Source organism: Zonotrichia albicollis, chromosome 36 (genome assembly GCF_047830755.1).
Source record: "Zonotrichia albicollis isolate bZonAlb1 chromosome 36, bZonAlb1.hap1, whole genome shotgun sequence".
NCBI classification, from domain to species: domain Eukaryota; kingdom Metazoa; phylum Chordata; class Aves; order Passeriformes; family Passerellidae; genus Zonotrichia; species Zonotrichia albicollis.
The window spans coordinates 2,644,545-2,656,451 of NC_133854.1; the positions used below are offsets into that span (position 1 = coordinate 2,644,545).

Sequence of the window (11,907 nt, forward strand, 5' to 3'; positions counted from 1 at the left end):
ATAAAAAGTCCCAAAGGTGCCTTTACTGCCTGGGAATTTCAAAAAAACCCTTGTTTGAGGAGCTCCAGCCTCCTCCACTCAACTTCAAATTTTTGCCTGATGCTCAGGACTTTATACTGAAACAACTGCCCGATCTCTTGATTGCCCAACTTTCCCAACGTCAGGTCTTACATCTATCGGGACTTGAACACACGAAACCTCGGCCTGAAGAATCCGGGCATGCCTGACTCCCTCAGTCAGGAAAAAAAACTGCCTGATTTTTAGTTTGCCTAACCCGCCAATTTTTAGGCTTCACCGTATCAGTACTTAAAAGCAAGCCACAGCCTCCTTCGCTGGGGTTTGTGCCTGACTCCTGTGTCAGGACTTACTTTTGCCTGCAGGGCTTGTGAGCTTCCCGAATCCTTCTCGGGACTGACAAATCTTACGCGAATCCTTCTTGAGACTTACAAATGCTACCTGAATCCTTCTGGGGACTTACAAATCTGCCTGACTTCCCTCTGTCAGGACTTACTTTAAGGTGCGTGCCACTCATACAAATATTCCCTCCGCACGCCCGGAGGGGGGGGGGCCCTTTATTCCCCCTTGAGAGACGTCTCACTCACGCTAATTCCATGTGCTTCCCCCTGTTTCCAGCCGGTCCCTTTGCAGGAGTCCGGAAACGCGATACTGAGGGGTCCACTCTCAGGTCGAGGGTCTGGCTGCTGGCCTCGTCTCATTCACACACATGCACACGTCTCCCGCTCCCACCACTGGGTTTCTCACCAGTCCGGTGCTCTGGTGCTCCTCTGCGTCATTGCTCCTGAGCCGATCCCTCTGGTCCTGGTACCCAGCTGTCCTGAAGTCCAAGATGGCCAGTCTTGAGTCTTCTTGCGGCATGGCTATTCCAGACGAGCGCCCCCAGCTGAAATAAACAGGGCCAGGAGACTTCTTCTCCTTTTTTAATGCCTTTATGAAAAGTGATCAGCTCAGGATTGGGCGGCTCAGGCAGGGCTGCAGTCTCCCACCGCCTCTCCCAGGGCTACTCAGAGGAGGAGGATGTGCGCAGCTTTGTCCACTAGGGGCAGAGCTGGGGAATCACATCCTCGTGGAAGTCTTTAGGGCGTGGTGATCCCATCCCTTGTTACTTTTCCCGGCGCTGTCTCCTTCAGTCTTGGCGCTGGGGACAACTCCCGTGGTCAGGGCGAGAGGGACTCCGAAGGTGTTCAACATCTCTGCAGGCTCAGCACTCAGCTCCTCACGTCCAGACATCACTCCAGTCTCTCAACTCTTATTTGGCTCGTTGTTTTTGGGGTTTTCCCCGTGTGTTTGGAGCCGTAGCTCCCCACAGCATGCTGGTCCTGGAGTCACTTTGCATAACCCCCCCTCCAGGTCTCTTCTCCTCACTGTTTGGGAAGGTCCCCACCGGTTACTGTCTTGGAGAAGGGCCATTACCTCACACCAGCCAGGGCTTTTACTAAGACAAAAACAACTATTAACAACAACGACCCGTAATTACCATAACATAAGCAGCAGCCCAGCAATGGTCGTAGCTTTTTTCTCACAGAAAAAAACTAACTGAATTTTTGTTCATAACAGAAACTATGTGATATAAGATACTTTTTAAACTAGCTCAAGAAATGGATGGGGTAATCACGAAATTCTTTGCCCAGAGATAACAGCAACAGGACATCTAAAGCCCCCAAAAAAGAATTCTTGCGTCCTTATTGGAAAAGACCAACTTTCTTCCACCTCCTTCCCGACTTTGAGGAGCCAACAGGATTAAGGGGGAGAACTTGACAATAACCAGAGAACACCCTTTATTTGAAAAGAATTTATGCCTCATGTATAGGATATATGAATATGCAACAGGTTATTGCTTTTAAGGGCTAATCCTTTGTTAGCCTGTGTGCTTTCGGGGCATAATTGCCCAGGAGGCACCAGGACTGTCCGTATGTCTTTGTTTTTATTGTCCTTTACTGTTCTAACTCTGATTGTCCAAATTCTTATTATTCTAACTTCTATTACTATCTTAATACTATTTTATTGCTACTAAACTGGTAACATTTAAAAAGAAGGGATTGTTGTTTTTCACAATGTGCTTTGAAAGCTGGGAAGACTCTTCATTCATCATCTCCAGAGCACACTGCCTTTGGCCAGCACACTGGCCCGTTTTGGTACATCTGTGACACTTCTAGTTGAGGCAGAAAGGGCAATGGCATTTGAAGGCAAAACCAAAGGAAGAATGGAGCAGCCCAAACATCTTGCGCAGATGCAGGCCTTCAGCTGTGACTGGAGAGCATTGGGATTGCTGCCACTTGGATTTGTATCCCTAAATGCAATAATCTCTTTGGCTGGAGGAGAGCCTTGCTCAAGTGAGAAAGCAGAAAGATCAGAGAGGGTGCTCGGGAAGGTCTCCTGTGGCGCAGAGCTGTCAGCGCCTGTGAGGTGAGAGCAGGCCCGGCCTTGCCCGGGATGGAGCCCCAGCAGAGCCCCGGCAGAGGCCGGAGCAGCCTGAGCCCCGGCAGAGGCAGGCTGGAAGGAGGCCCTTGGAGCTGCAAGAGGCAGCAGCCGGGCCCTGGGTGCCTCTTCCCGGGAGTGGGCGAATCCTCCTCTCTCAGAGCCCAGGTGGCAGCTGGCTGCTGCCGAGGGGAAGCGCAGCCGTGCTGGGCACAGCCTGGCCTGGAGGCATTGGCCGTCTGGAGTGTGCCCAGGAGCACGGAAAGGCCAAGGGCAGCCGCGGGCCGCTGGGCTGGCTGAGGATTCCTCCTCTTCTGCCGGCTGCCCTGCCACTCCTGGCAAAGGCCAGCAGTGTGTGCAGCACTCTGGGCACCGGGGCAGGGAGCCGGGCTGCTCGGCAGGCTGGAGCACAGGGCAGCTCCTTCAGGCCCGGCACTTGTGCCAGGGAAGCGAGGCCAGCGTGAGGCAGGGACAGCTTGGCAGGGCACATCTGCAGGAGCCAGCGCCTCACGCAGCTCTGGGAGGAAGCGCCTGCAATCCTGCAGTTCTGCACTGAGCCAGAGCAAAGGTGTGAGATGCAGAGTGATTGGCAGAAATATTCAGGCCCACCAGCCCAGCCTGCTTTGTGGTCTCCGGCACACAGCAAGCACTGTGTAATGCAGCTCTGAGATGCTGGGAGAGAGGCAGTCAGGGATGTGCCTGAGGTGAGCCAAGGGATTAGCTGAAAATATAATTAGGATAATTGAAAAGTGCAGATGAGTTGAGGAGCACTCTGGGAATAGAATTGGGATAGAAGAAGATTGCATGTTTTAGTTAGGATTTTAAATTGAGGTAAGAAACTAAGTTAGTAATACAGCTAGAAGAAATCTAACATACCTTAGTTAAAGAGTACCCAATATATTATGAACATAAAGCTAGGAGTGACAGGGATAGAGGAAGCAATTGTGAAGAAGCAGAGACCATAGAAATACCTTGCCTTAAGAATAACTGAACAGTTAGGAGAGGCTTGGACCATGAGCAGCAGGTCCAAAGGTCTTGCCAACTGGCCATGGGAGAAGAGTTCACCATGAGGAAGACGGCTTTCTTCCTCCCATACAACCACTCCCTCATTTCAGAATCCCACCAACCCAGTTAAGGGAGTAGAATTGCACAGCTGTAATAGATATTCAGCTGATAAAAATGCGAAGCAGGCAGGTAAGAATTATGTATTATGGGTCCTTAGAAACCTAATGTAAAACCTTTTCTGTAGAAATAGCAGGAGTCTGCAACACCTTGCACGTGTCTTTGGAAACTAGTTCACATGTGTCCAGCACTGCAATAAATACCCTTCTTTTCTACTATAATTAGTTGAAGAGTCATCTGTCTGTGCTTCAAGGGTTATGGTGGAGCAGTGACCTGATTTGGAAGGGAGCAAAAGAGTTTCTGCAGGCAATTTTTGGAAGAGATGGAAGGCCCTTGTGACTGAAGGGAAAGCCATTTGGAATGGAGTAATGATCTCAAAGTCCATACAATTGTATCCTTGTGTCTGAATTTAAATCAGAATGATTATAGATAGCTTCATGCAATTTGTCTACAAATTTATCAAAGTCTTCATTCTTTCTTTGACAGATCTGTATAAAAGACATAGTGTGTAACTTATTTGGAAGTGCAAGGATAGCATTATATGCCAGTTGTTGGCTCATCTGCAAGACTTGATCAATGCTCTCAGCCTGGGCAGTGGCAGTAGCCCAGGGCCCCTTGCCAAGTAACTGTTGTGCTGTTGAACCATACAGAGGATCACCCTGCACTCCAGGTCTTGCTGCTTCTTGAGCACACTTTTCCTCCAAGCTTTTATGAAACACCACCTGCTGATAGGGTGGCATTCTGAGTCATATTAGGGTATGCACATCAGCTGGCATTGTGTTAGATGGAAAATATACTGCAGAAGTGACTGTGCAGATTGGGATTTTCAACCAAATTGTGAAATTACAGCTCTCAACTTACTACATAATTTGAGAGAAAAGTCCCTTCTACAATAGCTTCTGGAATAACTTTTTTCTGCTTTCCTTTCTGAGCTGCTTCTATTTCATGGTCACATTCCAACTCTAATTCCACATTCTTTACAGTGTGAGAGGGAAGATTTTGTTTAACTGGCTCGAATGCTGGCTCAGTGACAGAATGGAGGAGTTTTTGCAAGACAATGGCCATATTCAGCCGATGCACAATCCAGCCTGCTTGTAATAATGGACAATGTACACCTTCACAAAGAATGAATTATGGACATGTTCAGAATTGGGGTCGGTATATCCTTGAAAAAGATACAAGAAGAAGAGTCATCAGGACTCAGCAAGTTTGTCAGCAAGATTGGCAAAGTGAGACATGGGTGGGCCAGACAACCACAGCAAGATGCATAAAAAATTAGATGATCCAATCAGAATTCTTATTAAGATGTGTGAACACCTAGGATTAACCAATCATGTATTAGCTAGAGACACGTGGATAGCAGAGACTTATTTTAAACAGAGTCTTTTAAAGGATAATAAATTTGGCTTCACTAGATCATATTGGTTACGGTGTGATGTCCCAGAACCTCCACGCCCTGCAGCCTGTTCCCGCAGGAGGCTCTGGTGAGCCCCTTCCAGGACGCTCTGCTGTGCACGCAGCCCTTCTCCTGCCTGCCCAAAACCCTCCTGGGACAGCAGGACACAAGCTGGCCGGCACTGGGCTCAGCACACCCCAAACAGAAGGGCAGGAAGACGCAGCGGCTGTTTTGCAGCCCTGCCCAAGAGAGGTGGGAAGGGTCTCCTCCCTCTGGTCTCACTTGGTCGGGTTTCTGACTGGGCTGCCATTGCTCACTGTGGGGAGACCAGAGTTGCCAGAAGCACACCGAAGGTGCAGGCACTGCCTGACAGCGCTGCGGCCACTGGGACCGTCGCGCCTCCGAGTCTCAGCCACTTCCTGCAGCTGCTGCTGCTGCTGCTTTTAGGCACACCCAGAGCTCACTGTTAGGCCACGACGCTCTCTGCTTCTGCCCTCTTCCTGTCCCTGTGTAGGGATGGAGCACTGCTGTGCTTTCAGGAAGCTCTCTGTGAAACCTTCCAGCATTGCTTTGCCCTTGGTGGATGCCTGCCATGGAATCCCGCACAGCTGGGTTCACAGCATTTTCAAGCTGGCTCTTCTAAAACCCAGGGTCCTTGTCCCCTTCAGTGTGCTCAGCACGCCCTTTAAGTGCACGGTGCTGTGCAGCTGGAGCAGCGGGACAGGCACCTTTGCAGCCTGACTGCCCTTGTTCCTCTCTGCCCATGCCCGGAACACAGCAGACAGGAGAAGGGCAGCAGGGCCCTGCGTGTCCCCAGGCTCAGGATTTGCGTCGCTTCAGCTACATGGAGACACGGGTCAAGTGAAAAACCCAAACTGTTCATTAAGGGAAAGCAAAGGTAAGGGGTGAGCTGGGAGGCAGAAAAGGGGATGGGCAGGGCCTGAGGGCTGCAGGGAGGGGGCTGCCAACAGGGAGAGAGATGGCAGGAGCTGCTGGAGCTTCCCACAGGCTCAGCTCTGAGCAGCCAGAGCCGTGCCTGGAGCTCCAGCTGGTCCATCCTGTTCTGCAGGTGCTCCCATCTTCAATGGGCACTTGAAATCGTTGATGGACGCTGGTACATCTGATCCATCAGACAAAGTCCTGCAGATCTTCCTTCAAAGATCAGCTGAAGCAGTTTGCTCAGGCACGATGGACTCTCATCTTCCTTCAGGGTTTGAAGAGCTGGAAGAGAGAGGAACAGAGCCAAGGTCAGAGGCCAGATTGAGGAAATCCAAGGAAAGCCTCCTGCCAGGGCCATCCCAGCCGGCTGCAGCGGCCCGGGCGCGGCTCTCACTGTAGCCGGGCAGCAGCTGGGCCGGGGGCAGGGAGGGGTGCGGGGCTGCTGGCTCACCCATGAACCTGAGGGCTGCCTCTCGCAGGGTCCTCTGTGGGCTCTTGGCTGCTCGGCTCTCGTCCTGCAGCAGCTGTGGGGAGCGCCAGCAGGGAATGCTCGGCACAGGCTCAGCCCCTCGGCCGGGCTCTCCCTCCCCCAGCACAGGGCGAGCCGGCCGGCATGGCCCAGGGCAGGGAGCAGCAGGGTGGGCGCAGGCTGGCGGGCCCTGCGGCGGTGCTGGGCAGGGCCACAGCTGCCGGCCCCCCACACCGAGCACTGGGGGCAGGGCTTGAGCTCCCGGGCTGTCCTTACCAGGCTCTCAGCAAACTTAATCCGCCACGCCTTCATCAGCAGCTCTTCAAGGTCCCTCCTCCTCAGGAAGCGTGCCGCACAAAGCAGGGCTTGGAAAGAGGCCTGGAGAGCGGCAGAGAGCTGCAGCTGGCACCCGAGCCCAGGGCACAGGACCTGTGTCGCTGTGCCACGGCCATGGGGAGGCTGGAGCTGTGCCAGGGCAGAAGGCGGCCAAGGCCCCTGCCAGGGTTGTGGCACCGTCACACAAAACCTCACCTTGGCCACGTACAGGTTCTCATTGTGCCAGCGCAAGAATAGAGGGAGCAGGCTCTGGTTCACAAATGTCGTGAGAAGCTCTTCCCCCTCTTCCACTACCAGCTCCATCACCTTGCAAAAGAGCTGAATGGAGAGCAGCTGCACGTGGCTGTTGTCCTGGAAGGAAAGGAAAAGACCTCAGCACCAGCTACTCCAGGCCCGTTGAGGCAAAGGCCCAGAACTGCACAGAGCACAGTTTCCAGGTAGCATCCAGTGCCCTTGGCTGGGGGCACAGAGCCTTACGTTCTCAAAATGTGGCAGGAGGGACTCAGCCAGCTTCAGGGTGGTGACACTGGGTAGCAGGAGGTCTTTGTCCTGGAGCGCATGTGTGAGCACACAGAGGCTCATCCAGACCACCTCTGCATCTGGATCAGCCAGCTGCTCCACCAGGTGTGGATAGAGGCAGCATATTCCTCCGGCCTGTGCGCAAGACCAGGCTGTGCTGTGAAGCCGTGAATGGCCGCAGCACCAACAGCTGCTTGGGGCACTGTGGCAGCTGAAGCAGGAGGCAGGAGAGTTGGGAGCAGCTGCCTCTGCTGCCAAAGGCCAGCCAAGCCCAGAGGTCTGCGTTGCCCAGCCCCACACTGCCAGCGTGGCTTCAGCCACTGCCCCCTTCTCACCAGCGAGGGCTCCTTGCTGAGCACCACGAGGCCTCTGAGCGCCAGGCGCAGCCTGTCCCTGCACTGGCTCAGCAGGTGCCTGGATACCACCAGCAGGGCACTGGGACCATGTTTGCTCAGGTCCAGACACTCCAGGAGCTGAAAGGCACAGGGCAGTGACGGTGGAGCAGGCCGGCAGGAGTCCGGAGCCTCACAGGGCTGGGCCAAAGCAGCAGCAGTGGGTGCGGGCAGCCTCCCAGGCGGCTGCAGCTACGAGAGGCCTGAGAGCTGGCAGGCAGCTCAGCCAGGCAGCACTGGCCATCAGGCTCACCTCCACAAAGAACGCCAGGGCAGGCAGATCCCAGCAGGGCTGCTTCCCGACAAGCAGGCTGAGCAGGTGTGAGGCCATGTGGGGACACAAGGGGCTCAAGCCACAGCGCATCTCCCTGGCAGGGGAAAAGGCACCAAGGCTTTGAGCCGGGTGGGCAGACCTCTCCCAGGCGTGGTCTCACAGAGGTGTGATCTTTCCCCAGCACTCTGCAAGGGGACATGGGGCCCTTGGGAGGCAGCTGCTGCTGGGCATCCTCCTCTCCCAGCCTTTTCCAGTCTGCTCGGCCCTCCCTCGCTGACAAGGCCCTCTCGCTTACAGCCCCAGGGACTGTGTTGGGCACTCTGGGCAGGGGGCACAAATGCTGACGGTGGCGGTGGGGAGTAGGGGATCTCACCTGGCCAGCAGACCCGCTGCATAGTGCTGGGTGTCGGCACAGAGCAGCTTCTCCCAGACCCGCTTGTTCTCCAGAGCCACCAGCTTCTTGTCAAAGCCCAGGCGGGAGAGCAGAGCCTTCATGGTCTGCACTGCAAACCTGCGTGCCGAGCAAAGGCCAGGTCACTCTGGGAGTGCTGACCCTGGCCATGAGGGCGTGGGAAGGACAGGGAGACTGGCACCTGTGGGGATGGCAGGGAAGGCCGTGTTCTTCTTGGCAAGCTCTCCAGAATCTCCCAGTTTCAACATCCCCTGGCATCTGCTCTGTGGTGGTGAAAATTTGCAATAGCAGAGCCACAAAGAGTTGGGGAGAATGAAGCAGAATGGCACAGTGCCACTCACACATGGGGGCAATCCTCCAAAGCACCAGAGTTGCCTGCAAGAGACAAAGCAGCCCGAGGCAGCGCTCAGTGCCAGGGTGTCCATGAGGCAGGGCCCGAAGGGAGACGCAGGGGGAGCACGCGGCCTGCTGCCCCTGAGCCTGCCCCTAGGCCAGCTTTGAGCCCAGGCACGGAGCTGCAGGCTAGGGAGAGCAGGGAGAGCTGCTAGAGAGGCAACCAGGAGGGCGAGCAAAGATCAGCTCCAGAAACTCACAGCCAGGGCAAAGACAGCCTTGTCTCCACAGGAGAAGCTGCTATAGGGCGGCTGCTCCTCCATGGCAGAGAGCAGCGCTGGAAGCACCTCCTGGGTGGCCACTCCGGACGTGCCAATGGCTCTCCACATCAGCATGGTGGCTCTGTGTGAGCAGAGCTGTGCGTCAGCACCGTGCCCCGTGCGGCTGCGTGGGGCCGGGTGACAGAGCCCCGGTGCCCTGAGGGGCAGGGAGGGAGCATGGCAGAGCCTCAGAAAACAGAGGGGCCCGAGGCTCCTGCAGCTCTCCACCTGTCTGGCAGAGCCCACTGGACAGGCTGTACAGGGTGAGGGGCCCTACGGGCTGGTGAGCACCGAGCTCTCGAGGCACTTGTGCTGCGTACCTGTCACACGTTGGGGCACAGCATAGGAGGCTCATCACCACTTGAACAGGGTGTTCCTCCGTCAGGCTCAGAATCTCCATCTGCAGTCTGGCATCCATGGTGACACAGGACGCCAGTCTCCGGAGAATATCCCTGACCATGGCTTGCACCTGGAGGATGCAGCGTGGGGAAGACTTGGAGTGCTGTGCAAGGGAGCAACTTGCCCAGCTTCCCCCAAGAAGTGCTTGCCTTCCCACCCCACTGTAATGGCCTCAATTGCTGAGGGGGTTCAGCGGATGTAGCTTGAGGAGCCACGTGATCCTGGGAGGCCTTTAGCCCTGGCCCCATGTTGCTTAGCTGTGGAGAGCTTTGTTCAAACACGGCTTATAGAAAAAGGCCATGATCACATACAGCTGGTTGAAAAGTAAAAGGCAGCTGTAAGAAGCAAGTTCTCAGGCTTTTCCTTAAAAACAATAAATACCTTGTCCTTGGCTAAGGTATGAGAAAAACATGGTGGAAAACATGGAGTCCTTGAAGAGTGCTCAATAATAAGTCAACAGCAGGATGAGAAAAACAAGTATTAGCCTGAACAAGAAACCACAGGTATTGACAGCAAAGGAGGGGTTGGCGTGTAATCTGTAACCAATGATGAGCCTGGGTTTTGCAATATGTATGAACTTCATTAACACTACTGTAAAAGTGTGTAAGCTGGATCAATAAATCTGAGATCGATGCTCATCAATCGGATGTGTGCTCGTTCTCCCTTCACTTTTGTCACTTTACCTGCTGTGGAGAAGCAGAATGCTCCTGGAAAACTTCCAGAGTGGGTGCAGGAGCCACAGTCAGTGATGGCATGGCCTGAGTGTCTGGCATGCCCTGAGCCTGGGTGTGGGTGATGGCCATGCCCTCAGTCAGGGCCATGCCAGCCTCCGCCCTGTCCTGGGCCGTGTCCTGCTCAGAGGCTGCTGCGAGCTCCAAGGACGCTGAGATGGCAGCAGCCTCTGCCCGCAGCTGGCCAGGCCTGGAGTCGGGCTGGCCCGTGCCCTCGGTGCCGGTGTCACCGGTCTTTGTTCGGCCCAGGTGCAGAAACCTCCGCAGTGCCTGCAGAAGAAGGAAGGGAGGGAAGGGAGAGACGTTCCATGGCCTGCTCCAAGCGCAGGGATCAGCCGAGCACCACCAGTAGGGCTGGCCCAGGTGGGGATGGTGCAGGTACCTGCGCTGCTCTGTGGAAGCGGCCACGGGCGGGCTTCTGCTCTTGAGTTGGGTGCCTGGCAGCATCTGTTGAAGAGCAAGCGCAGCCAGAGGTGAGGGGCTGCGGGAGAGGCTGGAGAACACAGCCCAGCCGTGTGCTCCCAAGGCAGGGACAGCCCCACGGGAGCCCAGGGAATGGAGCACGGCCATTCGGGGGTGCAGCCCTGGTCTCTCTCCCATGCCGTCCATGGGCATGTCCACAGGGATGGGATGGGATGGGATGGGATGGGATGGGATGGGATGGGATGGGATGGGATGGGATGGGATGGGATGGGATGGGATGGGATGGGATGGGATGGGATGGGATGGGATGGGATGGCGCCAAGCTAGCTGCGGGCACCGACCCTGTGGCCCAGCTCTGCCACTCACCCTCCTGTGGCAGGTCAAACGGCACCACCTCTTTGGTTTGATGTGCTGGGGCAGCTACAAGGCCTTCTTCCTCCTCTTCCCCCCAGGCCACCTTGGGCGCTTTCAGGGGTCTCTGCTCCATGTTAGTGATGGGATTTGTGAGGGCACCTGCACAAGAGAAGCCTCGGGAAGGCCACAGGTCAACAAGTCCTGTGGTCTGGCCTCGAGGTCAGCTGCAGGAAAAACGCCTCCGAAAGGCTCCGGGTCAGACGGGAACGAGTGCGCTGTGCGGGGGCTCCTCACGGCACGGCTCTGTCCCGTTCTGCCCCGTTGTGTGTCCCCAGCAACAGGAAAGCTTCTATTTCCCACGTGTCACAAAGGGCCCTTGGTCACCGGGTTCCGTTCCATGGCACAGAGACCGTGCTGCAGCGTGCCACCTAGGGCCCTTGCACACACTGCCTTCTGCCCTGGGGCTGCCCCCAGCCCAGCCAAAGTGGCCCAGGCTGGAAGGAATGCCTGGCCCCAGGTGTGTGAGACAGCCCGACAGGATCTTTAGGGAAGGGCTCAGACCATCAGCAAACGCTGCCCGGCTCTGCGGGCTCAGTCCTATCCCCATATCTTTCGCTGAGAGCATTTGAATTTCTAAAGGAGAATCATTTGAAGGGAGGGGATTTACATTTTCCATTTCAGAGAAGCCTTCTGCCTTCATTAGCCGACACCTCTCTCTTCAAACCAAGACAATTGTTTATCATCTTGCAGATGCGCAGTTGCTGGGGAGCCCCGTTTTACACCAGGGACCTGGAGAACCATTCCCAGCAATTGGGAAAATCCTAGGTGCTCCATCCACCCATAGATGAGGTCTCCAAATGTGCCCCAAAATTTGGTCCGGCTCTTAGAGGCCTAAAAGAAGAAGTCCAAGTGACTTGATGATATTTTTCGGCCCAGAAAGCCCCGCAGCTGATGGCACACTTCACAATCAGCAGGGGACACAGCTAGGCCAAAGCCCAGAGCTCTGCTGGGAGACTTTCTCCTCAAATACCCTTCAGACAAACCTCCCTGCA

The 11,907-nt window shown here is 55.2% G+C and overlaps 1 protein-coding gene across 1 annotated transcript; it reads right to left on the reverse strand.

The window, feature by feature from the left end:
• Window positions 1-5,811: 5,811 nt before the first annotated feature.
• LOC141726549 (uncharacterized) lies at window positions 5,812-8,378 on the reverse strand. The gene is made up of 7 exons (XM_074531475.1): window positions 8,316-8,378; window positions 7,640-7,690; window positions 7,176-7,352; window positions 6,894-7,049; window positions 6,639-6,740; window positions 6,345-6,417; window positions 5,812-6,175 (listed from the first exon to the last, which is right to left on the reverse strand). The coding sequence occupies exons 1-7, from the start codon at window positions 8,376-8,378 to the stop codon at window positions 6,036-6,038; spliced, it is 762 nt and encodes a 253-aa protein (XP_074387576.1). The 3' UTR covers window positions 5,812-6,035.
• Between the last annotated feature and the right edge of the window lie 3,529 nt (window positions 8,379-11,907).

What these genes read in the sequence shown, in the direction of transcription:
- LOC141726549 (XM_074531475.1), bottom strand. Translation starts at nt 8,378, where the DNA reads ATGAAGGCTCTGCTCTCCCGCCTGGGCTTTGACAAGAAGCTGGTGGCT. An exon ending in TCCTGCCACATTTTGAGAAC is followed by an intron (nt 7,050 to 7,175) that starts GTAAGGCTCTGT and finishes CTTTCCTTCCAG; the next exon opens with GACAACAGCCACGTGCAGCT. An exon ending in AGAACCTGTACGTGGCCAAG is followed by an intron (nt 6,741 to 6,893) that starts GTGAGGTTTTGT and finishes GCCGCTCTCCAG; the next exon opens with GCCTCTTTCCAAGCCCTGCT.